The sequence below is a fragment of the Paroedura picta genome, chromosome 3 (genome assembly GCF_049243985.1).
Source record: "Paroedura picta isolate Pp20150507F chromosome 3, Ppicta_v3.0, whole genome shotgun sequence".
NCBI lineage: Eukaryota > Metazoa > Chordata > Lepidosauria > Squamata > Gekkonidae > Paroedura > Paroedura picta.
The window spans coordinates 6,233,817-6,258,068 of record NC_135371.1 but is presented as its reverse complement, the minus strand read 5'-3'; the positions used below and the strand labels follow the sequence as shown (position 1 = coordinate 6,258,068).

General features: G+C 49.6%; 3 protein-coding genes across 5 annotated transcripts in view; 1 reads left to right on the top strand and 2 right to left on the bottom strand.

Moving 5' to 3' along the window:
* The window catches only part of LOC143833963 (uncharacterized), a 28,534-nt gene extending 11,558 nt beyond the window's left edge, over positions 1-16,976 (top strand). Inside the window, exons 3-5 of the mRNA XM_077330353.1 lie at positions 13,196-13,322; positions 14,855-15,640; positions 16,075-16,976. Coding sequence (XP_077186468.1) covers positions 13,196-13,322; positions 14,855-15,640; positions 16,075-16,850 — 1,689 coding nt within the window. The 3' untranslated portion in view covers positions 16,851-16,976. The remainder of the gene's footprint in view (positions 1-13,195; positions 13,323-14,854; positions 15,641-16,074) is intronic.
* Positions 1,204-8,685, bottom strand: LOC143831491 (uncharacterized). Of its 3 annotated transcripts, none has more exons than XM_077324517.1 (4): positions 8,419-8,685; positions 5,613-6,494; positions 4,364-4,490; positions 1,204-3,525 (listed from the first exon to the last, which is right to left on the bottom strand). In XM_077324517.1, the coding sequence occupies exons 2-4, from the start codon at positions 6,297-6,299 to the stop codon at positions 1,706-1,708; spliced, it is 2,634 nt and encodes an 877-aa protein (XP_077180632.1). In that variant the 5' UTR covers positions 6,300-6,494; positions 8,419-8,685; the 3' UTR covers positions 1,204-1,705. The 3 variants fall into 3 exon arrangements, with proteins under 3 accessions (XP_077180632.1, XP_077180630.1, XP_077180631.1); XM_077324515.1 differs by having other exon boundaries at positions 5,553-6,494; positions 8,419-8,672; XM_077324516.1 differs by having other exon boundaries at positions 5,553-6,494; positions 8,435-8,672.
* Positions 16,977-18,358: 1,382 nt separating the features above from the next.
* On the bottom strand, positions 18,359-22,773 carry LOC143834080 (uncharacterized). Its single transcript, XM_077330659.1, has 2 exons — positions 21,188-22,773; positions 18,359-20,064 (listed from the first exon to the last, which is right to left on the bottom strand). Exons 1-2 carry the CDS (start codon positions 21,752-21,754, stop codon positions 19,363-19,365), a joined length of 1,269 nt encoding a protein of 422 aa, XP_077186774.1. The 5' UTR covers positions 21,755-22,773; the 3' UTR covers positions 18,359-19,362.
* Between the last annotated feature and the right edge of the window lie 1,479 nt (positions 22,774-24,252).

Genomic DNA, 24,252 nt, shown 5'->3' with positions numbered 1-24,252 from the left:
TGGAATGAGCTCCCCAATTGACATCAAGGCCCTAACAAAACTTAAGCAGTTCCATAGGGCCTGTAAAATGGAGCTGTTTTGCCAAGTTTTTGGCTGAAGGGCAGTGATGGGAGGCCTTCCTGTTGTCCCCAAGCTCATGGCCTTCTTCTCTTGTCAATGTTCAGTACTCCCAAGTTATGTTGAAGTTGACTGTTATGACTACTATGAGTGGTATAATTTGTTTTTATTGTTAGAATAGTTTGATGTACGTTCTGTTCCCCTGGTTTCTATGTACACTGCCCCGAAATGTCACCGCAAGGGGTGGTATATAAAATGAATGAATGAATGAATGAATGAATGAATGAATGAATGAATGAATGAATGAATGAATGAATGACAACCTGATACAACTTTGTTAAAAAGAAGAAATTGTTGGAGGGCAAGGGGGGCTAGAAGGTTGCCTTTTATCCCAGGCTCTCCAGTAAAGAACAAGTTAATCCACTTTTTTAAAAAACCCGGAATCTTAGAGCTTAAAGGACAAATATGTACTGTCTCCAGTCAGGGCCGAAAACCGGGACCTCTCCCCTTTACGGGAACCGTGAAATCTGTTTTTAAAGCCGAGCAATCTAGCGGTTTGTGGATATTGAGGTTCAGAAAAATCGGACCACGAACACACCACGATTCAATTTTAATCCACGCTGGACTGAAATGATAACGGAAACCGAACACACAAATCCTGACAATCAGTAATAAATGCAAGGTATTGATGATCGTTCTGAGGTCAGAAGGACAGTTCAAACACCACAAAATAAGGAACTGCTTCTTAAATTGGCCGTTTCTTCAATGCCGCTGCCTGTTCTTTTAGAAATCTCTTCAAAGATGGCTCTTCTTCCCCAGCCAAACACCCAGCGGAACACACCCCAAAAAGAGCACTCCATTCTTCCGTTGAAATGAACAAGACTTCCAAAAAGTGTCTGAGCTTCCCGCTCTGCCCCCACCGAAACCAAAAGAACTTTAAGAGTCCTGGATTATACGTGTGACCTTTGGCCAATTTCCAAAAAGATATGGGGGAGGGAACAGTAGGAACAACAGAACAGTGGGAAATCTACCCACCACTTGCATCCCGTTGTCCCCAAGCTCATGGCCTTCTTCTCTTGTCAATGTTCAATACTCCCAAGTTATGTTGAAGTTGACTGTTATGACTACTATGGTGTAATTTGTTGACATGCACAATATTCCACAGAAGCAGCCAGAAACCACCCCTTCCCCTAACCCCTCACCCATATCCAGAAGAAGAAGGAAAAGAACCAAGGCAGGCTGAAGGTACTTCCTCTGGCTAAAAAACATATCTATTTATTCTCTCTCACCTCTTATTATTGTTTTTAGGGTCACCGCTTCAGAGAGAACTGCAAGCAGAGCATGAATCCCTGCCCCAAGGAGCTTACACGAGGATTTTCAAAAGGCAAGGAGAGAAAGTAGAAAGAGAAGGAGAGAAAGTAGAAAGTAGAAAGAGAAGTAGAAAACTTCTAGAAAACAAAGAGCTCAGCTTGGCATATGTGGTCCCTCACGCCTTCATTTTACTCTTTTAATAATGTTCCCAAAAGACTGGGCAGAGGTCACCCAAGAGCGCCGTGGATAACCAGTACGGCAAATTGGTTCCCAGTGCTAAAGAATTAACATTGAGAGCAGTTCCAATTTCCCCCCCGAGATTGACCAAGCACCGGATCTAGCTCTTCTCGCAATCCGAACATTTGTAAGGTTTCTGCCCTGCGTGGTCGCTCACAGGCGCCAAGAGATTGGGCCTCCTCACGAAGTTCCGCCCACAGTCGGAGCACTGATACGGCTGCACACCTGTATGGACGCTCTGGTGGTTGAGGAGGTGCGAGCTATTCCGGAAACTCTTCCCGCAGACCGAACACTCGAACGGCTTCTCCTCCACGCAGTTCCGCGCCCGAATCACCAGGCTGGAGCTCAGGTACAAGCTTCGCAAACATTCGGGACATTTCGGGCCCTGCTCCCCAACTCGCCGAACCTGATCCGAACGCTGCCAGAAGGTTCTTCCGCACTCGGAGCAGGTACAAGGCTCCTCCCCGGCATGGATCTTCTGATGTCGGAGAAGAACCGAATTGGACGTGAAGCTTTTCCCACAGTCGGAACAGACGTACGGTTTCTGCCCGGTGTGGATTCTCACGTGGACGAGAAGGTTCGACCGCCGGTCAAACGCTCTCCCACACTCGGAGCACCTGTAGGGCTTCTCCCCTGTGTGGATTCTCTCATGCAGCACCAGATGAGAGCTCCAGCGGAAGCTTTTGTCACAGTAGGAGCATTTGTAGGGTTTCTCCCCGGTGTGGGTCCTTTCGTGCGATTTAAGATTGGGCAAGTTTCTGAAGTTCTTCCCACAGACTAAGCACTTATAGGGTTTTTCTCCCGTGTGGATCCTCTCGTGAATGATGAGGCTCTGCTTCTGGCTAAAGTTTTTCCCACAGTGGGTGCATTTGTGCTGCTTCTCCCCCGTATGGACTTTCTGGTGCGCAATCCGTTGCAGGCTGTTCCGGAAGGTCTTCCCGCAGACCGAACACTCAAAAGGCTTCTCTTTGTGGGTCCGGACGTGCGCCACCAGCTCTGCGCTGACGTCGAACGCTTTCCCGCAAGCGAAGCACGCGAAGGCCTCCTTCACCGCGTGGGTCCGCTCGTGCGCGACGAGGTCGGCGTTTTGGCTGAAACTCTTCCCGCAGTACGAGCACAAGGCCGTGTGGATCCGCTCGTGCGACATGAAGTGCGAGCTCCAGCTGAAGCATTTCCCGCAGTGCGAGCACTTGTAGGGTTTCTCGCCCGTGTGGATTCTCTGGTGGACTTTGAGGCCCGAGATGTTGGTGAAGTTCTTCCCGCAAACGGCGCACTTGTAAGGTTTCTCCCCAGTGTGAGTCCTCTGGTGTTTCAGGAGGTCCGATCTCTGGCTGCAGCTCTTCCCGCACTCCGAGCAGGTGTAAGGCTTCTCGCCGGCGTGGATTCCCTCTTGCGAATTCGACCCAAAGGTGTTGCCACAGTGTGAGCACTTATGGGGTTTCTGCCCTGTGAGGGTTCTCTCGCTTTCCCCACAGTGGGCGCATTTATACAGTTTCTCCCCCACGTGGGTTCTCTCGTGGGACACAAGGTCCAGGCTGTTGCGAAAGCTTTGGCCACAATGCCAGCATTTGTAAGTCCTCTCTCCCGCCTGGTTTCTCTCGCAAGGCAAAAGGTTTGAGCTTGGACCAAAGCTTTCCTCATTTGCTTCACATTTCATGCTCTCCGCCTGCTGCAGGGCTGTGGCTTCACTGAGATTTCGGTCAAGGCCTTCAGAAGGAACCGGCTCTGGGGCTTCCTTCTCGCAGTTATTATTTCCGTTCTGACTCTCCACCCTGCTTGGATTCTCATCCCCTTTTATGCCACACGGGGAATCGTTCTCTTGGGTTGTTTCCGACAGCCTCTCCTGCGGTGCCTCTTCCTCAGGGATTTCTAAGAAAGGTTTCAGCTCCTCCTCGGTTTGGCTCTGCCACTCATCGCTTGCTGGAGGAAAAGGGGAGAATCCAGAGGAAAGTTTAGGTGGTATTGCTTGAGATTAATGAATCACAATGAGATTAGGATGCTGGTGAAAATCAATCAGTCACCCACTGTCAATAGAAGGATTCATTCATTCATTCATTCATTCATTCATTCATTCATTCATTCATTCATTCATTCATTCATTCATTCATTCATGTTGACTAGAGTCATGCCTGTTGACTCCCTACTAATACTTGGACAAAATATTTTTAAACGAGAACTATGGCTGGAGCCAAATCTAGACAGCATCCTAAAAAGCAGAGACATCACCCTGCCAACAAAAGTGCGTTTAGTCAAGGCTATGGTCTTCCCAGTTGCAATGTATGGCTACGAGAGTTGGACCATAAGGAAGGCCGAGCGTCAAAGAATTGAGGCTTTTGAACTCTGGTGCTGGAGAAGACTCTTGCGAGTCCCTTGGACTGCAAGGCGAACAAACCGGTCAGTCCTAGAGATCAGCCCTGACTGCTCCTTAGAAGGCCAGATCCTAAAGATGAAACTCAAATACTTTGGCCACCTCATGAGAAGGAAGGACTCCCTGGAGAAGAGCCTAATGCTGGGAGCGATCGAGGGCAAAAGAAGAAGGGGACGACAGAGAACGAGGTGGCTGGATGGAGTCACTGAAGCAGTCGGTGCAAACTTAAATGGACTCCGGGGAATGGTAGAGGACAGGAAGGCCTGCAGGATCATTGTCCATGGGTCGCGATGGGTCGGACACGACTTCGCACATAACAACAACGACAATGGCTGGAGCTGGAATGACTTCAGGAATTCATTAAGACCGGCCCTGCCGGGGAAATCTTACCTGAAACATTCGTGTTTCCATTGATGCACTGCGGGGCTTCCGAGAAACATGGTTTCTTCGCTCCTCCTGGCAATTCCTTGCTTGTCTCGGGTAGATTTGCAAACAGGTCTTCCGATGAGCCCTTAACCTGAAAGGGGACAATTAAAATGTACTCAGGAGGCAGGCAAAGGGCAGAATGGGGGGATTTAGGGTGAAGTTCAAAGTGCGCAGCAGGACAAACTCAATTGCTTTGGTTGGTCCGTTCCAGACTGGCTCTGTGAGATCTAACAGGACTGCAACTGGCCCAAGGTCACCCTGCTAGCTGCATGTGTCCACTATATGAAAGTATTAGGGCTGAATTCCTGTTCTGGCTCCTAATTTGAAAACGGGAGGCTTCTGATAAATATGCTTCGGCCACTAAACAGCCAGAACCCTGCTTTAATGGACACAGTTGCCAAATTCTTACAAGCAATAAGAACGCGAGTGTTCTGTTCTTAATTTTGCACATACTTTCTGTTCCCTGTATTATTAATTTACGAGGGGCCAAGACTGTTGCACTCAGGAATACAATGGGCACTAAATTAGGGTGTTGGAGGGGAAGGACTCTGTGGACATTCTCCCCCCCCCCCCCCCAGGACCTAAGAAGGCCCTGTTAGGGAACTCACTGGCAGGGGCAGCTCTCACAAGGCAGGGATCTGCAGCCTCCGAGCCTCTGAGGGAAGTGGAAGGAGGAGGGGGTGGTCAGGGGTGGGGGATAGAAGGCGATTGGCTGGCCGCTGGACAGACAGGCAAGCCGGTTGGAGGAGGAGGCACTCAGGGGCGGGACAGCCGCCCTGAATGTGTATTAAGCACTGAGTGGCACAAGCCATGAGACACGCTCCTCCTCCAAGCCCTTACCAGAAATATTAAGTGGAAGAGATACTGTTTTTCATACCAATAAAGGTGCTGTTGTTATTGATTGCTCCGATGGTATGGGTTCTGTCAGGTATAGCCGTTGTTGGCCTGAAGCAGCAGTACAAAGTTTGAGGCCTGTGGCACCCTGAAGACCTAAAAATAACAAAATGTTGTTGGTTTTAAAGGTGCCACAGGCCTCAAACTTGATTCTCATCTTATAATTTACTTTATTGTGGTTCTGTTTGTTTCACTGGGGGGGGCTCACTTCCTGTGGTGCAGCCTCATGTTTTTGAACTGGAGTGGGTCTTATTCTCACCTGTGGTTCCCACCCCTTGACACCTTGCTGAGCCTTCAGGAACTCCTCCGCCAGGCTCACCGCTTGGGCGCAGTTCTCCGGACCGCTCCCGCTGACCCAGCGCTGCATCTCCGGGGGCAGGACCACCAAGAACTGCTCCAGGGCCAGCTGATCCAGAATCTGCTCCTTGCTGTGCCTCTCAGGCCTCAGCCACTGACGGCAAAGCTCCTGCAGCTGCCGGCAGGTCTCCCGAGGGCCCTCCGCCTCTCGATAGCAGAGTTTCCTGAAGTCCCTGCGCCGCATCTCCACCCCAGAAGCATCACCAGTTGGGAGTTTCTCTTTCTCCTTCCCACAGCACGCCGCCTCTTGGTCCTGCTTTACCTCTCCAAAGGGCTGGGCTTGAGAAGCCCACAATCCACCAGGCTCGGTCAAGCCCTCGGAAGGTGCTGGGGATGTTCTGCATTCACTCCACTGTCTCAGGTCAGGCTGTAGTAGGCCAGCCTCTCTGGAGCAAGGAGACTGAAGTGTCTTTAGGAATTCCTGCAACCGGGCATCCCAGTTTCGAGAGGGCTCTTCCTCTGGCTCTTGTTTCACGAGATGTGGAGATTCCCCCAACAGGAGCTCGCCTGTCCTCCCCGTTGGGAGACCACCTGCTTCTTCTGTTTCTTCCTCGGGTTCGGAGCCTGCCGACGCTTCCTCCTCCATTTTGATTTGGTTCCCCTGCTTTAGCGATTCTTGAGCCAGCTTTGTCTCTTGCGCCTCAGCCATTTCCTTCCCTAAGAGGTGGTTCCGAACCGTGTCACCAGCCCTTGTAGAAATCCTCGGCTCACTCACAGATCTCCCAAAGTGCCATCAGGATCCAACAGGTACCATCTTGGGAACTCTTAAACAGGATGACGAAGCAGTGGGGCTCTTCGATGGACGGTGAGATCTGATGGCACTTCCAGGTGACACCACACTCTTCTGCAGGCAAGGAGAAAAAATGGACACAAAAGGAAACCCTGATAGAAAAATAGCCAGTTGAAGCGAAGCCTCAAAATTCTGGTAAAGCCCAAGATCTGGTAATGTGTCAGGCTATAGCAACGGTCATCGGCTTAGATGGCGTTAAAAGGGCATTTGATACATTCATTAGATTAGCGATCCCCAACCTGTGGGCGATGGACCACATGTGGTCCTTCAACTAATTGGAGGTGGGCCCCAAAGGACGTCTTCTCCCCCCCCCCCCGGCCCTTTACTTCATCCCCCCTGGCCCTTTACAACACACTTTGGGTGTCATTGTCTCCCATCACTCCCAGATGGGACTATCTCGTTGCAGAGAAACAAGCTCAGGGTTCCCATTGATTTGTCATTGTCATGAGTTAACATTTCCATGAAAATAAAATGTTCCTTGTTCATTGTTGTGGCGTGTCTGTATCTTATTTTGAAGGGATGTTTAAACATTACCATAGCCGTCAGAGAGCGTTAGGGCAGTGGTTGAGAGTAGAGGAGTAAACTACCCCCCCCCCCGGGCCTCAGTAAAAGGCGTTGAGTGGTCCCCGGTGATAAAAAGGTTGGGGACCACTGTATTAGATAGTTCACAAATGTCATAGCTAAAGTGGGCTTTCGGTTGAGGCCAGTTTAGTAGTAACATCTACTGGGCCCTTCCTGATAAAAAGATGCCCCCAGGCCCTACTCTGGCTCCCGAAAAATACAAGACTGAGATTGTTGAATTAAATTAACTTGATGAGCCATTTCACCTGTCAATGTTGTTCAACTTATCCTGAGTCGGTTTGCTAGATAGGGCAGTATATAAATCAAATCAAATAAATAAAGTAAAGTAAACCCCCACTTCCAGAGCATTGTTTGTTTGGGGACAGCAGCAGGGGGGGCAATCTCTGGGTACTTCCTGGAGGCATCCAGAGGATCACTGTGGGAATCAGGATCCTGGAATAGATGACAGATGCAATCCAGCAAAACTTTCCATGAATGCTATTATTGCATTTACTTCAGAATGTCTAGAAATGCTAAAGGGCATTATTACATACACATGTTCAAGGCCACAGCAAGCTGCTTGCTGCCTGCATCTCTTTGTCAACGTAATGGGCAAAACCAGAAGCAGAAAGTTATTAATGTGCGGAATTCACTGCCACAGGAAATGGTGAGGGCCACAAGCATAAACAGCTTCAAGAGGCAATTGAATAAACATATGGAGCAGAGTTCTATCCGTGACTCTTAGCCACAAGGTATAGAGGGAACACTCTGTCCGGGTCAGTGATATTCTGTATTCTTGCTGCTTGAGGGGCAACAGTGGGAGGGTTCCTGGAGTTCTAGCCCCACTGGTGGATCTCCTGATGGCAACTGAGTTTGGGCCACTGAGTGCTGGACTTAAGGGACCACTGGGCTGATCCAACGTGCCTTCGCTTGTGTTCTTATGAAATTGAGACGCAAATAACCGTCAATGTATTGCACAAAGCCAGAAAGAAATATGAGACACAAATCCATCAATCAGGCAACAGAAAATTAAGTGACTCAGAACCCAGAAGCTTGCAATTTTAATAGCACCACCCAATGTTAAAGAGATGAGCCAAGAGTCCAGGAGCACCTTCAAAACTGACACCACTGGAGTCCGAGAAGGAGGTTTCAGGGATTACTGCACAGTTCTTCAGGTCCCTAAAGCTCCTCCCCGGCCCCAAATTTTGAAGGGGCTCCGGGGCTCTTTCCCTTTTCTGCTGCTACGGACAGACTAACTCGGGCACCCGTCTCGAGCTCCATTAAGGAGGATATCTCAGCCACTGGAGGCCAGTCTCCCAGCCTTCTATGGGGACCCAGATCCTGGGGCCAGGAGAAGCAAAGCAACCCGGCCAGGTGGGCAGGATCTTCCCTCCTCCCGCATGCACCTCTGGCTCACCTGCCCTCCGCCTCACCTGCCAGCGATCTTGCACCAGAAGCTGCAAGAGGCAAAAAGGGGGCTGCAAAAAGCAGCCTTCTGCAAAAGGACAGGAAGGAGCCTTTGTTTTGCCTTGCCTTCCCACGTGGCCACTCTGGGACTGAGAAGTCGGTTGCCTTAACCCCTTCCTGGCCACCCCGTCATCCGCTGAGTGCAGAGGGGCAGGTGGGGCTGACTCTGGTGTGCAACAAACTCCCCCCCAAAACTCGTCCTTTTGCAACCTTCTCCTTTGAAAGGGAAGGAGGCTCAGAGAGAGGTGAAAGGGAGGCCAGCCCTCTCCCGCCCAGGCTGAGCCAGAACAAAAGCTGGTCTGAATTCAGGGTGCCACAACAAAAATCTAAATAAATAAATAAATAAAATAAATAAAAGCACTCAAGTATAGGAGGACATGTGGGGGTGAGACTGGTTCTCAGCACCCCCAGACCCAGGTCGGATTCCTCACTCCTCCATGGAAGCTCTCTGGGGAACTGCGGGCCAGTTGCAGATTCTCCGTCTGGCCTACCTCGCAGGGTTGTTGTCCAGTCACAACTGGCCTACAGAGACCCCAGAGCAGGGGTATTCAAACTGCGGCCCTCCAGAGGTCCATGGACTACAATTCCCATGGGCCCCTGCCACTGGCAGGGGCCCATGGGAATTGTAGTCCATGGACCTCTGGAGGGCCGCAGTTTGAATACCCCTGCCCCAGAGGGGTTTCAAGGCAAGAGTTTTCTAGTGCAACCCCCTGCACTATGCAGGACGCTCACAACAACCCCGTCGCTCATCCGCTGCAAACTGCGATGCCCCCTTGAACCTTCGCAGAATCGACAAGGCTTCACAAGGAGTTTCCCGCATGGGCGCTTTAGGCCAAGATCATTTCCCGGCCGTCCTGACATTTGCGGGTGGCCGCGAAGGGGTTAGTCCCGCCGCGGCCACGTGGGAAAGGAGAGCTCCTTCCAGGCTGCAGGCGCCTTTTGCATTTTTGCAGCGCGGGAGTCGCTTCTGATGCGCGGGGATCGCCGGCAGGCAGGTAAGTGCAAAGCGCCTGCGTTGCTTTCCCTCTTGGATCCGGAGCAGCTGGGATACGCTGTAGGTCGAGATGGAGTAGGAGGTTTGCAGACGCAGAAGAGAGCAAGAGTTCAGGAGCAGCTCCAAGGCTGGCACCCTGGCGCTTTCGGGATCTGAAGAGGCGTGCAGTGACTCCCGCAAGCTCCCTTCCGGGCTTTTGCTCTTCTCTTGAACATGGGTAGGCGGCTTGTTGGCGTAGGCTCAGCCCGAAATCCCCCCAGAACATTAAAAGAGTTGCAGAGCGTTTGCAGTTATTGGTTGCCTTTTGTGGGTGAGGCACCGGTCCAAGTTTTGAGGTTTAAAAGGAATAATCATCATGACTAGAAATATTGTTTAAAAGGAGTAATCTTTACCAGAGAGATTATGCATAAATATATATAAGAGTTATCTGCTTTGGTGTACTCGCTGAAACTGTGGACAGATACTTAGAGAGTCCAAAGAAGCACCTTGAAAGCCACTGGGGCTGGCTTGCAGGCATCACTAAGCATCCACACACCAGCAGATGAAGAGATCTGAGAGCTTGATGATGGGTGTTTCCTTGCAAGAGGAGGGTCTTTCTCTTCCTGAAGAACCAAGAAGTGTGCAGGAGCCCAACATAAACAAAGGGATTAACTAGCCACGTGGAGTGGAAAATCCCAAACACATTAGCTGAGAATTACCTGCAATCTCAGAAATAACCTTTTGGTGTCACTGGCGAGCAGATAGGTACAGCTTGGCTGAACAACAACCTTTTGGGGTTGACTTCACAAAATTACAGAGAACAAGAAAAAAAAGACCTGTCCTTATGACGTTAAACATTAATAAAGAATGTTTTCAAACAAGGTCCTTTCCTGAGTTTACTTTTAGTTTATTTAATTCCAAGGACATCAGCCAGAATGGTTTTCCAGATAAACCCCATTGTCTACTGTCTTCCCCTCAGTGGCAAGTCCTAAATTGTATACAGTCACAATCAATAAATCATTTTAAGTCTCCGCTAACATCCTTGGAATGAAATTAACTAAAAGTAAACTCACGAAAGGACATTGTTTGAAAACATTTTTATTATTGTTTAATGCCATAAGGATGGGTCTTTTTTTTTCTTGTTCACAAAATTACTTGCAAGTTGTAGTTCCAGCATCGCTGTTAAAATGGCAAGCTGCAAATTTCTGAGTTCCGTGTCACTCGATTTACTATTGCTTATTAAATAGATTTGTGCCTCAGTTACTTTCTGGGGTTGCTCATTAAATAAATGTTTGTGACTCCATTTCTTAATACTATAAGAGAAGCCATGTTGGATGAAGCACCCGGCCCCTCCAGTCCAGCTCCAACCCAAATGGAGCCCCACAAGTGGGCCAGAACTCCAGAAGCCCCTCCCACTGTGGCCCTCAAGCATAAAAAATACAGACCATCAGACAGTGTGTTCCCTCTGTACACTGTGGCTAAGAGCCACTCATGGACCTCTGCACCAGCTGTTTAAACAGTTCCCCTCTTGTAGCCCATGGTGGCTACAAGCATCATGACTAGAAATATTGTTTAAAAGGAGTAATCTTTACCAGAGAGATTATACAAAAATATATATAAGAGTTATCTACTTTGGTGTACTCGCTGAAACTGTGCACAAATACTTAGAGAGTCCAAAGAAACTCTAATGCTTGTAGCCACCATTGTTTCTGGTGACAGTGAATTCTACATGTTAATAACTTTTTCTTTCTGGTTTTCAATTGACAAAGTGATACAGACAGCAAACTGACTGCTGCAGCCTTAAACATGGGTACTTAGCATATTTTGCAATAATGTCATTCATCAAAAGCTTGAGAAGGCCTGTGCTGGGTTTACTCCAGGATCCTGTTTCCCACAGTGGTCACCTGGGTGCCTTCAGGAAGCATCCAAAAGGATGTGAAAGGGATTGTCCCTTCCCTACTGCTATCTCCCAAATACGGATGTTCAAGGGTACACTGCCTCTGAAATTCAGGGTTCACTTTAGCCACCATTAGCTGGGAAATTCATATGCGCTACCAAATGAATTTATCTTTTTTATCTTTTAAGCCCACCTAAATTGGTAGCCAGTATACTGACATGTTACTAGATTTGGGGGTTTACCAGAATTTGGAGGCTTCACTCCAATCAGCTATTTTCCTATTATGGTTTTTCTTTGTCTCCATTGGATTTTCTTTGCTGAAGAATGTAGTGTTATCTGGAAGTACCATCTGTTGAAGAGCCCTGATGCTTCGACCTCTTCTTTGGAAGTCCCCACCAGCCTTGCTGGATCAGTCTCTTGTCCTGACGGAACTTCAGAAAACTGTGACCTAGCCAAGGATTTCCGCAAGGGTTGGTGATCCGGGGCAGAACCGCCTCTTGGGAAAGCAAATGGCTGTGGCACAAGAGACAACGCTGGCTCAAGAATCCCAAAATTGGGGGAATCCAATCAAAATGGAGGATGAAGACTCAGCAGGCTCCGGACCAGAGGAAGGAATGGGAGTAACAGATGATCTTCCAACAGGGAGGCCTAACCAACTTCTGTTTGGGGAATTTGCACATCTGGAGAAGAAAGAGCTAGGAGAAGAGTCCTCCAAAAAGTGGGATGCCCAGTTGCAGGAATTCTTGAGGACCCTTCAGGCTCCTTGCTCTAGCGGGGGTGGACAATGGCCTGAACCGAGAACCTCTCTGGAGCCTTCCCGGGGCCTGACAGAGTCTGGTGGGTTGGGGGCTTCCCTAGACCAGCCGATTCCCACCGGGGAAGTAAAACAGGACCCCGAAGGGAAGGAGAAGAGGAGAGCCCACACTTGGGATAGCATCCAAGTGGAGATGTGGCGCTGGCGTTTCAGGACACATGACTACCGAGAAGCAGAAGACCCTCGAGAGACCTGCCAGCAGCTGCAGGAGCTGTGCTGCCAGTGGCTGAGGCCCAAGAGGCACAGCAAGGAGCAGATCCTGGATCTCCTGATCATGGAGCAGTTCTTGGCCGTCCTGCCTCCAGAGATGCAATGCTGGGTCATTGATAGCAATCCAGCAAACTGTGCCCAAGCGGTGAGCCTGGCAGAGGAGTTCCTGAAAGCACAGCAAGGTGCCAAGGAGAGGGAACCACAGGTGAGAACAAGACCCAACCAAAGAAAATGAGGTTGTCCACAAGGAGGCACCTACTGGGCCCCAACCCCCCCCTCCCTTGAACCCACATGGCAGCTCTAGCCAGCCATGGACCTGTTAGATGGTTCACTGTTAGAATGTTGTTCTCTGTTTATTGTTATTACTATTCTGACCGTTTATTGATTATATTCAGTCAGTTTAATGTATTGTTCTGTTACGTTCTATGTGAACCGCCCTGAGCTTTAGGACAGGGCTAGTCAACCTGTGGTCCTCCAGATGTTAATGGACTACAATTCCTATGAGCCCCTGCCAGCATTTGCTGGCAGGGGCTCATGGGAATTGTAGTCCATGAACATCTGGAGGACCACAGGTTGACTAGCCCTGCCTTAGGAGAGGGCAGTGTCCAAATGTAATAAAAAAATTTAAAAAGCAGATTGTGCAGGGTGAGATTATACTACCCATAAGACAGGACTACCCATTAAACAAGGAAATAGGATTAGACTGTCGAATTCTGGGTCCGCCAAACCCATAGCACTGAATTTGTACTGCTGCGTATCTTGGGAGTGTCTCCCCTGCTCCGACCCCATAGTTCTTTGCCTCCTGGTTTCATTTCTAATTGCTCCCTCTTCAGATTAAGAGCCTGTCAAAAGACCTCTTTGTAAATCTACCCGAGACAAGCAAGAAATTGCCTGGAAGGGCGAAGAAACCATATTTCTTGGAAGCTCCACAGTGCATTGATGGGAACGCAAATGTTTCAGGTAGGTTTTCTGCGGTTGGGCCGGTCTTAGTGAATTCCTGAAGTCATTCCAGCTATAGTTGTCTTTTGACCGGAATGGGCCCACTTCCGGGTCTGTGGAGCATGGTAGCAGCTACATATTTCAGAAATTGCTACCTTTCTGCAGGCCACTTCTCGTATTTATTGATTGACTGTGTGGCCTGTGTTCAGGAGAGCCAAGGATTGTCTGGCAGCTAGATAAAGGAGGCTTGGAGGTGGTTCGTCATTGCCTTCCTCTGTGCCATGATCCCTCATGGTCCTTGGAACAGTTACATATAAATCCTTGGTCCGTCCGGCTTAGAAGAAGAAAAGTTGGTTTTTATACCCCGCTTTTCACTGTCCAAAGGAGTCTCAAAGCAGTTTACAATCACCTTCCCTTCCCCTCCCCACAGACGACTCCCTGTGAGGGAGATGAGGCTGAGAGCTCTGCCAGGATTGCTCTGTGAGAACAGCACTATCAGGACTGTGACTAGCTCAAGGTCACTCAGCTGGCTGCGTGTGAAGGGGGAATCAAACCCTGCTCGTCAGATTGGAAGCCGTCGCTCTGGCCAGCGCCACGCTGTGTCCCTCGTTGCAGATACTTTAATCTCCAGTTGAAACGTTAACTGTAGAAAGCGAAACTTTTTAGAAAAAGGGATGCTGTTTCTACAACTGACAACAGCCCTCTTCCCTGTTCTTCTCTTCTTGTTGATGACAAATTCTGGATTCTGGAGATTTTAGGGTGGGGAATCACTTGGGCATGAAATTGGGGTCACGGTGGATGGGCAGGTAGTTGTGAAGTTCCTGCATTGTGCAGTGTGTTGGACAAGATGGCCCTGGAGGTCCTTCCAACTCCATGATTCTATGATCTCAGTGTGTCCAACTTTTGTCCAACAACAGGTGTTCCATCCATCAGTCTTTGGACAGTCGGTGACTGGCTGATTTTGGCCAGCATGCCAGTCACTCTGTCGTTCACTAATCTCAATTAAAGGTAAAGGTATCCCCTGTGCAAGCACCGGGTCATGTCTGACCCTTGGGGTGACGCCCTCCAGCGTTTTCATGGCAGACTCAATACGGGGTGGTTTGCCAGTGCCTTCCCCAGTCATTATCGTTTTACCCCCAGCAAGCTGGGTACTCATTTTACCGACCTCGGAAGGATGGAAGGCTGAGTCAACCTTGAGCCGGCTGCTGGGATCGAATCTCAAGTAAAGGTAAAGGTAAAGGTATCCCCTGTGCAAGCACCGAGTCATGTCTGACCCTTGGGGTGACGCCCTCTAGCGTTTTCATGGCAGACTCAATACGGGGTGGTTTGCCAGTGCCTTCCCCAGTCATGACCGTTTACCCCCCAGCAGCAAGCTGGGTACTCATTTTACCGACCTCAGAAGGATGGAAGGCTGAGTCAACCTTGAGCCGGCTGCTGGGATCGAACTCCCAACCTCATGAGCAAAGCTTTCAGGCGGCTGCCTTACCACTCTGCACCACAAGAGGCTCTTCGAATCTCAAGTAACACTGACTAAATTTACCCTTTTCCTCCAGCAGGCGATGGGAGGCTGAGCAAAACTGAGGAAGAACTGAAGCCCCTCTCAAAAATCCCTGACGAGGAAGAACCGGAAGAGATAACATCAGAAGCCACCCAAGAGAACGATTCCCCCCATAGTAGAAAAGGTCCTGAGAATCCATGGAGGGCAGGGGGTCACAACGGAAACAGCCATGAGATAGAAGCTGCAGTGCCTGTTCTTTCTGAAGGCCCTGAGCAAAGTCTCAGTAAAGCCACAGCCCTGCCGAGGGTGAACACCACGCACTGCGAAGCACACAAGGGCAGCTCTGGTTCAAGCCCGCACCTTTTGACTTGTGAGATGAACAACAAGAGAAGGAACAGTAGCAGCTTTCAAATTTTGTCCCACGAGGGAACTCACCCGGAGGGGAAGCTGTATACATGTGCCCACTGTGGAGAAAGCGAGGGAAGCTACACAGGTCAAAAGCCCCGTAAATGCTGGCGCTGTGGGAGCGCTTTTGGGGAGAACATGCAAGAGGGAATCCACGCCGAGGAGAAACCTTTCAAGTGCAGGGTGTGTGGGGGTCACTTCAAAAACAGCTCGGGTCTCAAGTGCCACCAGAAGATCCACTGGGACGAGAAAAAATACAAACGTTTGCGCCGCGGGGACAGTTTCCGTTGCAGCTCAGACTTCAGTCCCCCAAAACGAAGCCACACCAGAGAATTGTGTTTCAGCCAAAATGTGGACCCCGTCGAACGTGAGCAAAGCCACACAGTGAAGGAGGCTTTTGACAAGAAGGAGAAGGGAATGCATACTGGTGCTTTCGGTAAGCATTCACTTTTCTCAGCTATTAGATATTACATTGGGGTTTTTTTTGTAGACCGGCTTTATTTATTTACTTAAAAGATTTTCACTCTGCCTTCTGGCTCCTCAAAGGCATGCAAATTTATTGTAATTGCCATTTAAAAGCAACACACATCTAGCTTGGGCTATTTCACAGGGAATACTACAATATTAATCTGTTGCATTAAAAGGGGCATTTGGAGGTTGAAAGCACTTGGCCCACTCGTGGTGATCCGTACAACAACCCTGCATGGTAGACCATGGTGCAAGCGTCTTTTAATTTCTTTGCTGCAGTCCCCATCTGCAGTGATCTTGGAGCCCAGGATAATAAAATCTGTCGCTACCTCCATTTCGTCCCCATCTCAAGTAACACCCCCCTAAATTTACGTCTAGATTTTCCCCTTTTCTTCCCAACAGGTGATGGGTGTTGGAGTGAAACGCAGGAGGAGATGAAACCTTCTTTGGGGAGCCCTGAGGAAGAGGAACCGCAGGAGACGCTGCCAGAAACACCCAAAGAGCATGTTTTCCCATGTGCTAGAAAAGGAGAGGAGAGGCCAGGCAGGCCAGAGAGTCTGAACGGAAATGACCATGAGATGGAAGCCACAGAGCCAGTTTGTTTGCAGCAGGTGGAGAGCACAAAATGTGAAGCGCATGAGGAAATGCATGTTCCAAGCCCACCCCTTTTGACTTGTGGGCAGAGCCCAGCAGTAGAGAAAACATACAAATGCTGGCATTGCGGCCTAAGCTTTGGAAGCAGCTTGGACCTTTTGTCCCACGAGAGAACCCACATGGGAGAGAAACTGTATAAATGCTCCCACTGTGGAGAAAGAGAGAGAACCGTCACCGGGCAGGAGCCCCATAAATGCTCACACTGTGGGAATCCCTTTTGGGGGAATTCGCATGAGGGGACCCCCCCAAAGAAGCCTTTTGAGTGCTCGGTCTGTGGGAAGACCTTCTGGACCAACTTCAAACGAATGGCACACCAGAAAGGCCACACGAGTGAAAAACAGCGCAATGAATGCTCCCACTGTGGGAATAGTTTCTGCAATAAGCAGTACTTGGTTATCCATGAGAGACTCCATACAGGAGAAAAACCGTATAAGTGTTTAGTCTGTGGGGAAAACTTCCCCTCGAATTCCCGCCTTTTTCGGCATAAGAAAATCCACGCCAGAGATGAACCTTGTGTGTTGTAATGAATCCCCCAAATAGACGTTACCCCTCTCTGGGGTACATTTTACTCTCCAAAAATAGTGTGTGTTTTTTTTTTTTCTCACAGACTGAGCTGCCTTTGTAGCATTGTTTCTTGGTTATAAAATAAAGCTGAAAATCCCACTGTGTCACTGACAGAAATGTTGACTTTACTCAGACCTAGAACTTTATGGGAAAGTTTATTTAAAACCCTCTTCAGAATGGCACTGAGGCAAGGTTACCCAACGGAGGTACATAAATCGAGAAGGTAGATTGAATGAATAGATTAAGGCTCAGAGGTAGTCAAACTGCGGCCCTCCAGATGTCCGTGGACTACAATTCCCATGAGCCCCTGCTGGCAGGGGCTCATGGGAATTGTAGTCCACGGACATCTGGAGGGCCGCAGTTTGACTACGCCAGGCATTAAGGCTTGATTGATTGATTGCATTTCCAGACCTCCTATTGAGCCTGTTGTCTCAGGCTCAGAAAACAGAACACATCAGTCATATATGCCAACTGCTGTTTATCAAACAGAGAAAAATCAGGTGGAGCCACTCAAGGGAAGATGGCAAATTGTGTCTTCTAAATTGATCTTGAGAGTTAACGTTTGGTCTTCTCAAGAAGATCTGGACGGAAAATTGAAGAAAACTTTTAAAGGATTTGGGGAAAAGACTCTCCGAGTATGAGAAGATGGACAAAGAAGCACTCCGAAATAAAAAAGATCAAAATATGGAGTATAAAGCATTCACAAAATTCTTGCATCCCTAGCTGAGGGCCTTCCCCTATCCTGCTTTCTCCAGGCCATCTTCCCCAAATCTCCAGATATTTCCCAAACCAGAATTGGCAATCCTACCCTGGGAATTATTCTGGGGTGTGAGACTGTTTTGTGCCTATGAGGGAGAATTTTTTATCCTAAAAGCTATACGTTGAATACAGCAGGGTTCTTAAAAGCCAGTTTGGTGTAGTGGTTAGGAGTGCAGACTTCTAATCTGGCATGCCGGTTCGATTCTGCACTTCCCCACATGCAGCCAGCTGGGTGACCTTGGGCTCGCCACGGCACTGATAAAACTGTTCTGATTGAGCAGTGATATCAGGGCTCTCTCAGCCTCACCCACCCCACAGGGTGTCTGTTGTGGGGAGAGGAAAGGGAAGGCAACTGTAAGCTGCTTTGAGCCTCCTTTGGGTAGAGAAAAGCAACATATAAGAACCAACTCTTCTTCTACAAGGGAGGATAAAACTTTTATGCATAAAAGACAACAGAGAACTTGGAAAGTTCTCTTGGAAAACACACCAATCAGAATCTTGGATGGACAAGGATCGTTTATGAGTCGTGCACCTAAAAAACTGCCATGTTTTGCAGATCACCAGTCGTCACACATATTGTTAATAAACTTTTTCTTATTTTTCAAGCACGGCTTTTTATTCTTGAATGGATGTTCTCATGGCAGAAAATAAAAGGTGCAGCCCTGCAACCCACTGTGGAGTTCCAGTCAATATTCCCAATAAGCAGACCTTGTCGAAGAAAATCTCTTTATTCGGCAACAAAACAGGATTTCTCTAAGACTGAAGCATCTCTATACAAACAGCCTTATATCCTCCAAAACAAAAAGGAGAAAATATCGTGATCCGAACAAAACTGAAGAACCTAAAAAGGTTAACACCAGGGAAGTGAACTTAATCCTTTACAGGGTGAAACACAATTATAAAAATATAATACCAGTATTTATCAATCAAGTTAAAAAAAATCCAAGGCTTTTAGCAATAGCTTCAATAAAATCAAATGCCTCCACTGACCCGATGTGTTTTGGCGTTACGGCCAAACCGGCATACATAAAATATACAATAAATACAATAATTGTTATAGCCAGTTGGCTTCTTTACATAAAAAGATATATTCAGGACACTATGGACCTAGAGTCAATTCTGTGGACGAGAAGGCCAGATAAAACTCTTTGAGACCTCTATGTTTCAAAAACGGACCCCGGTCAAGGCATGCACTTTTGGTTTCCAGTAAGTGACTTGTAATCAGGAGGCAACCTTCATGCAGAGTATGCTGCCAGTCTTTGTGAATGGGTGGGAAGGAAAGGATGTGCCAGTGTTTGTCTCTTGTGGCCCTTCCTTGCATACCCAGGGAATTGCTGATCCCTGCTGTGAGACGGAATCTGCTGGACTCTGGAGATTCTTGGTGGGTTGATCACTGGGGCATGAAATTGGGGTCACCGTGGGTGGGGCCATTGTGGGTAGTTGTGAGTTCCTGCATTCTGCAGGGGGTAGGACTAGATGACCCCGGAGGTCCCTTCCAACTCTCTGATTCTATGAGTTGGCCTTAAAGACTTTAGTGGCCAAACTCTGATTCAGCATGACAAGATGAATCGAGGAATGGTAAAATTACTCCACCCCACAGCTGGCTACCTTCCCCTACCTCCTGCCCCCACAAGCGCAAGCAGTAGATCTACATTAACGCAAAGCATACAATTAAAACAGCGACCTTCTTGGTTCAGCCAAGGCCCCCCCCAATCAAGAATCACTCATGAAATAGTTGGCCAGTGCCTCTCGCACCAGGGTCCCCTCCCGCGTGTCCTGCGCAGATGCGGGAAATTTCAAGTGCCCTTCAGGAGTTTGGTCCCACACCCCGTCTTGGGCCCACGGCCCCTCGAGCAAGGCATGCCCGCGGTTCTCACAGATGTTGTGGAGCACGACCGAGCCCACCACCACAGGGATGATGTTCTCCTCAGCGACCTCCAGGCGGGTGGCCAGGCACCTCCACCGCCCCTTCAGCCGCCTGAAGGCATGTTCGGCGACCTTCCTGCAGTCACTCAGGCGGGAATTGAACCGCTCCTCCGGAGGACCGAGGTGGCCTGTGAAAGGGCTCATGAGCCACTTCTTCAGAGGGTAGGACGTGTCGCCCAAGATCAACGGAGGAATCTCCACACCGCCAAGGGTCATGGTGGGGTTCCCGGGGACGAACGCCCTTTGGTCCATCGCCTCACAGAGAGTCAGGTTTCGGAAGAAGGAGGCGTCCTTCTCTTTCCCACACCAGCTGAGCTCGATGTCAATAAAACGGCCCCTGTGGTCCACCGTCCCTTGCATCGACATGGGGAAAAACCCTTTCTGGCTGACGCCGGTTCCCTTCCGAACGGTGCAGATGATGGGGATGTGGGTCTTGTCCACCACGCCCACGCAGTTGGGAAACCCCATTTCAGCAAAGCCCTCCATAACCTTTGGAACGGAAAGACGGAGAAATTAGACCAGCGGTTCCCAAACGTTTTTGGGTTGCCAACCCCTTGTGATCCCCCCCCCCACATATGAACACACACCTCTTTCTCAGTGTTGGGTCTCCTGCAAATTCAAAACACAGTATGTTACCTAATGCTACTTGTGTTGTTGTTGTTGTGCAACAACATTAGTCTGGGAAAAAAGTTTTAGTCTGGGAAAAAATACCAAAGGTTTCTTTGTAAAAGTCCTTTGTAATGGCCACTTTGGGTCGTCACTGGGGAGGACGGGGAGAGCAAGCAAGGGAGAATCCCATGGCCAGGAGCAAGCAGGAGACATTTTTTGCAGCCTCCCCAAAAATGGAGACTTTTGGGGAAGGGTTGCCAACCCTGGGTTGAGAAATTCCTGGAGATCTGAGGTGGAGCCTGGGAAGGACAGAGTCTGAGGAGGGAAAGGAACCCAGCAGGAATTGGATCCCATCCAGCCCAACCTCTGAAGCTGTCGTCTCCCTCAGGAAGCTACACGGAGCTGACCCTGGTCAGACTCTTCTACCCAGACGTCGGCAATGGCAAGCCACCTTGGAATGTCTCTGGCTAGGAAAACACAGCTGCAGCAGGAAGAGTCAGACTGCTGCCCCCCTACTGCCCCCAAATTCCTCACCTGCCCCCTGGATCCTTACACCCCCCACCCCCCGGGGAGCTGTACTGGCCACTTTGAGACACTGAATGGCCCCAGCCACTTTGTAAAAGCACAAGCCCCATGGAGCCCACAGCCCCCATGTTGCCCCCCAAATAAAGTAAAAGTTGTGTTATGACTGCCATATGATGACACATCCTCCACCAGGCATTTGCCTGAGACCGACAACAGGTCCCCCCTCAGACACCCTCTCCATGGACTGAACCAGTCTGTCCTCTTTAAGGGCCTTAGCTAAGTTCCGTTCCTGTTATATTGTTGTTTAAGATCACCGAAATTGTGTTATTTAGATTATTGCTCTTGTTGTATTTGTTTATGTTATATATATTAATTTGTTCCATGTACCCCCCATGTTGCATGTAAACCACCCTGAGCCACATGGAAGGGCGGTATAGAAATCAATCAATCAATCAATCAATCAAATAAAATGGGCTACCTCTTTGGGGTCTTCGAGAGCCACCACCTCCTTGAAGAGCAGCTTCTCAATGGCCAGGCACACCTCGATGAAGACCTCCCCGACGGTGGAGCGGCCGACCCCGAAGTGGTTGGCCACGGACCGGTAGCACTCGGTGGTGGCCAGTTTCCAGAGGGCGATCCCCACCCGCTTTTCCACGCTGAGCGGGGCCCTCATGGTGGTGGTCTGGCGCTGCAGCTCAGGCCGCAGCTTCTCGCAGAGCTCCAGGAAGGTGTCCTTGGTCATGCGGAAGCTCTGCAGCCACTGGCTGGGGCCCCAGGTCTCCAGCACCACGCGCTCCCACCAGTCCTGGCTGATCTGGCGGGACCAGAAGCGGTGGGGGCCGGCGCTCAGCTCCTCGACCATCAGCCTGGTCTCGTTGTCGGGGCAGATGTCGGGGAGGAGCTGGTGCAGCAGGGAGATGTGGTTGGCCATGACGCGGTGCATGGTCCTCCGGGCCCGGGAGGCCACGCCGGCGCGGTGCAAGTGCAGGCGCACCAGGTTGTGGGTGGCCAGGATGATCAAGATGATGGCTTCCAGGTTCTCCATGGCGCAGCAAGGCACACAGGAGACTTATGTACAATATACCAGCTGGGTGCCTTGGAGCTGTTATTTCAGCAGTTCTCTCAGAGCTCTCTCAGGCCACCTACCTCCCAAAGGCGTCTGTTGTGGGAGAAGAGGGGAAGGCGGCCGCTTTGAGACTTCTGCGTGAAGTAGCAGTTCAAAGTGGCGGCCTCTAATCTGGACAACCGCACTTGATTCCCCACTGCTTCCCCACAGGCATCCACAGTTCTCTCAGAGCTCTCAAGGCCCCACCAACCTCACAAGGTGTCTGTTGTGGGAAAACTGTAAACCACTTTGAGACTTCGGTGTGGTACAGTGGGTCAAGAGCCGTGTCCTCTAATCTGTAGAGCCGGGATCGATCCCCCACATGCAGCTCGCTGGGTGACCTTGGACTAGTCACAGTCCTGTTAGAACTGTCCTCATAGAGCAGTTCTGTCAGTGCTCTCTCGGCCCCACCTGTTTCACAGGGTGTCTGCTAACGCGGAGAAGAACGGAAGGCGATTGTAGGCCGCTTTGGGGCTCGTTTGGGGAGTGAAAAGCGAGGTATAAAAAAACCCCTAACTCTTTCTAAAAGGTGGAGGGCATCACTCTCTCTTTCTCTCGTGCACTCACAGTCTCCTCCACCCGGCCACACACACAACTCCTCCGATCAGCACAAGAAAGGGGTTTTTTAGCAGAATTTTTCCCCGCCTGTAAACCTGCCGGGACTGGCGGAGAAGGCGATTCCGAAGCTGTGCAATGGAAACCTTGCAAGAGGGGGAAGACCGCAAAAGGAGCCTGACTCCCAGCCTGTTTCTAAAAGGGGCCGCCCACAATCCCTTTGCAAAGAAAGAGGCTCAGCGCTTTGCAAGAAACTTGCCGGACGCTTTTCCTTCCCGGGCCTCTCTCCCTCGCAGGCTGCCCGGGCGTCCTTTTCCGCATTGTTACCTCGCCTCGGCTCCCTGCAACTCGAGAGCTCTCAAGGGTTAACGCCATAGAGAGCGCCTGCCTAGAAGGCGCCACAACATTGCAAGGGCTTGATCACGTATCTGTGGGTGACGTCACTCACTTTGCCCCTCCCCCGTCCTGTCTTGGGGCGGGTCGGAGAAGCTCTCCTGCATTTTTATTGGTTTGAAAAAATTCATTGCAATGAAATATCATTGCATCTACCGCTCCCCTCCCTGTATTAGCAGCAGGGGTGGCCAAACTGACTCTCCAGATGTCCATGGACTACAGTTACCATAATCCCATGGTACCTGCCGGCACTAATCAGAGACATGCTGCCCTGGTATATGGAGGTTCCATTCATATGATTTATTTATTTATTTATTTATTTATTTATTTATTTATTTAGATTTCTATACCGCCCATGATGGAATAAATCCTGGGTAGTCAACCTGTGGTCCTCCAGATGTCCATGGACTTCAATTCCCATGAGCCCCTGCCAGCATTTGCTGGCAGGGGCACATGGGAATTGTAGTCCATGAACATCTGGAGGACCACAGGTGATTTCTAGGTGCTCCTGCATAAACCAAGATCAAAACTATAAAGCGCCGAAGACAACTCAAGACAACTTGTATTTTAAGCTCTCAAGACCACTAGTATTTCAAAAAGCTTGTTTTCAGTGTCTGAGCTCTGTTCTGCAAGTATAAACATGAATAAGCAGTAGTAGATGTTTTTTACATCCCACTTTTCACTATCTCAAAGTGTCTTACAAGTGCCTTCCCTTCCTCTCGCCAAATCAGACACCCTGTGAGGTAGGTGAGACTGAGAGAGCTCTGAAAGAACTGCATGGTCAGAATAGTTCTATCATAGATGCTATGAGCCCAAGTAAGTTTCTTGCCTTAATCCTGGGCAAAAACATAAACACACCGCTTCAATTTTGAAGAATTGGGGTTTTTATACCCTGCTTTTCACTACCTGAAGTAATCACAAAACAGCTTAAAATTGCCTTTCCTTCCTTTCCCCACAACAGACACCCTGTGAGGTAGGTGGGGCTGAGAGAGATCTAACAGTACACATATTAGTCCTAGTTCACCCTGCTGGCTGCATGAGGAGGAAAAGCGGGGAATCAAACCTGGCTCTCCATATTAGAGGCCACTGCTCTTAACCCCTACACCCAGCTGGCTTGAAGGGATCCCCAAATTGGTGCCTGCTGGTGTGTATCCGTGTTTCTTCCCCAAAGCAGGGAGCCAATCCTATATTTCCTCCCTCTTATTGGAACAGAGCGATACAGAGTATCAACTTTGTCATTGAAGGAGCACCTCGATCAGAGGAGTACTTGGCTGGAGCGTTCCCAATCTTTTGCAACTGGCCCTCCATGTGACAGGTTCACCTTCCTTGCTCTGGCAGCCCTTTTGTGAGAAACCCTGCCTTCCCTGGCAGCTATTTCAGGGTGCCACCGATAATTGGGGATAAAAGCCTCCAGGCTGGGTGTCCTGGGGCAAGCGCCAGCCTAAGCAGCCCCACAGAAGTGCCACGTGGACAAAATGCCACGAGGAAAA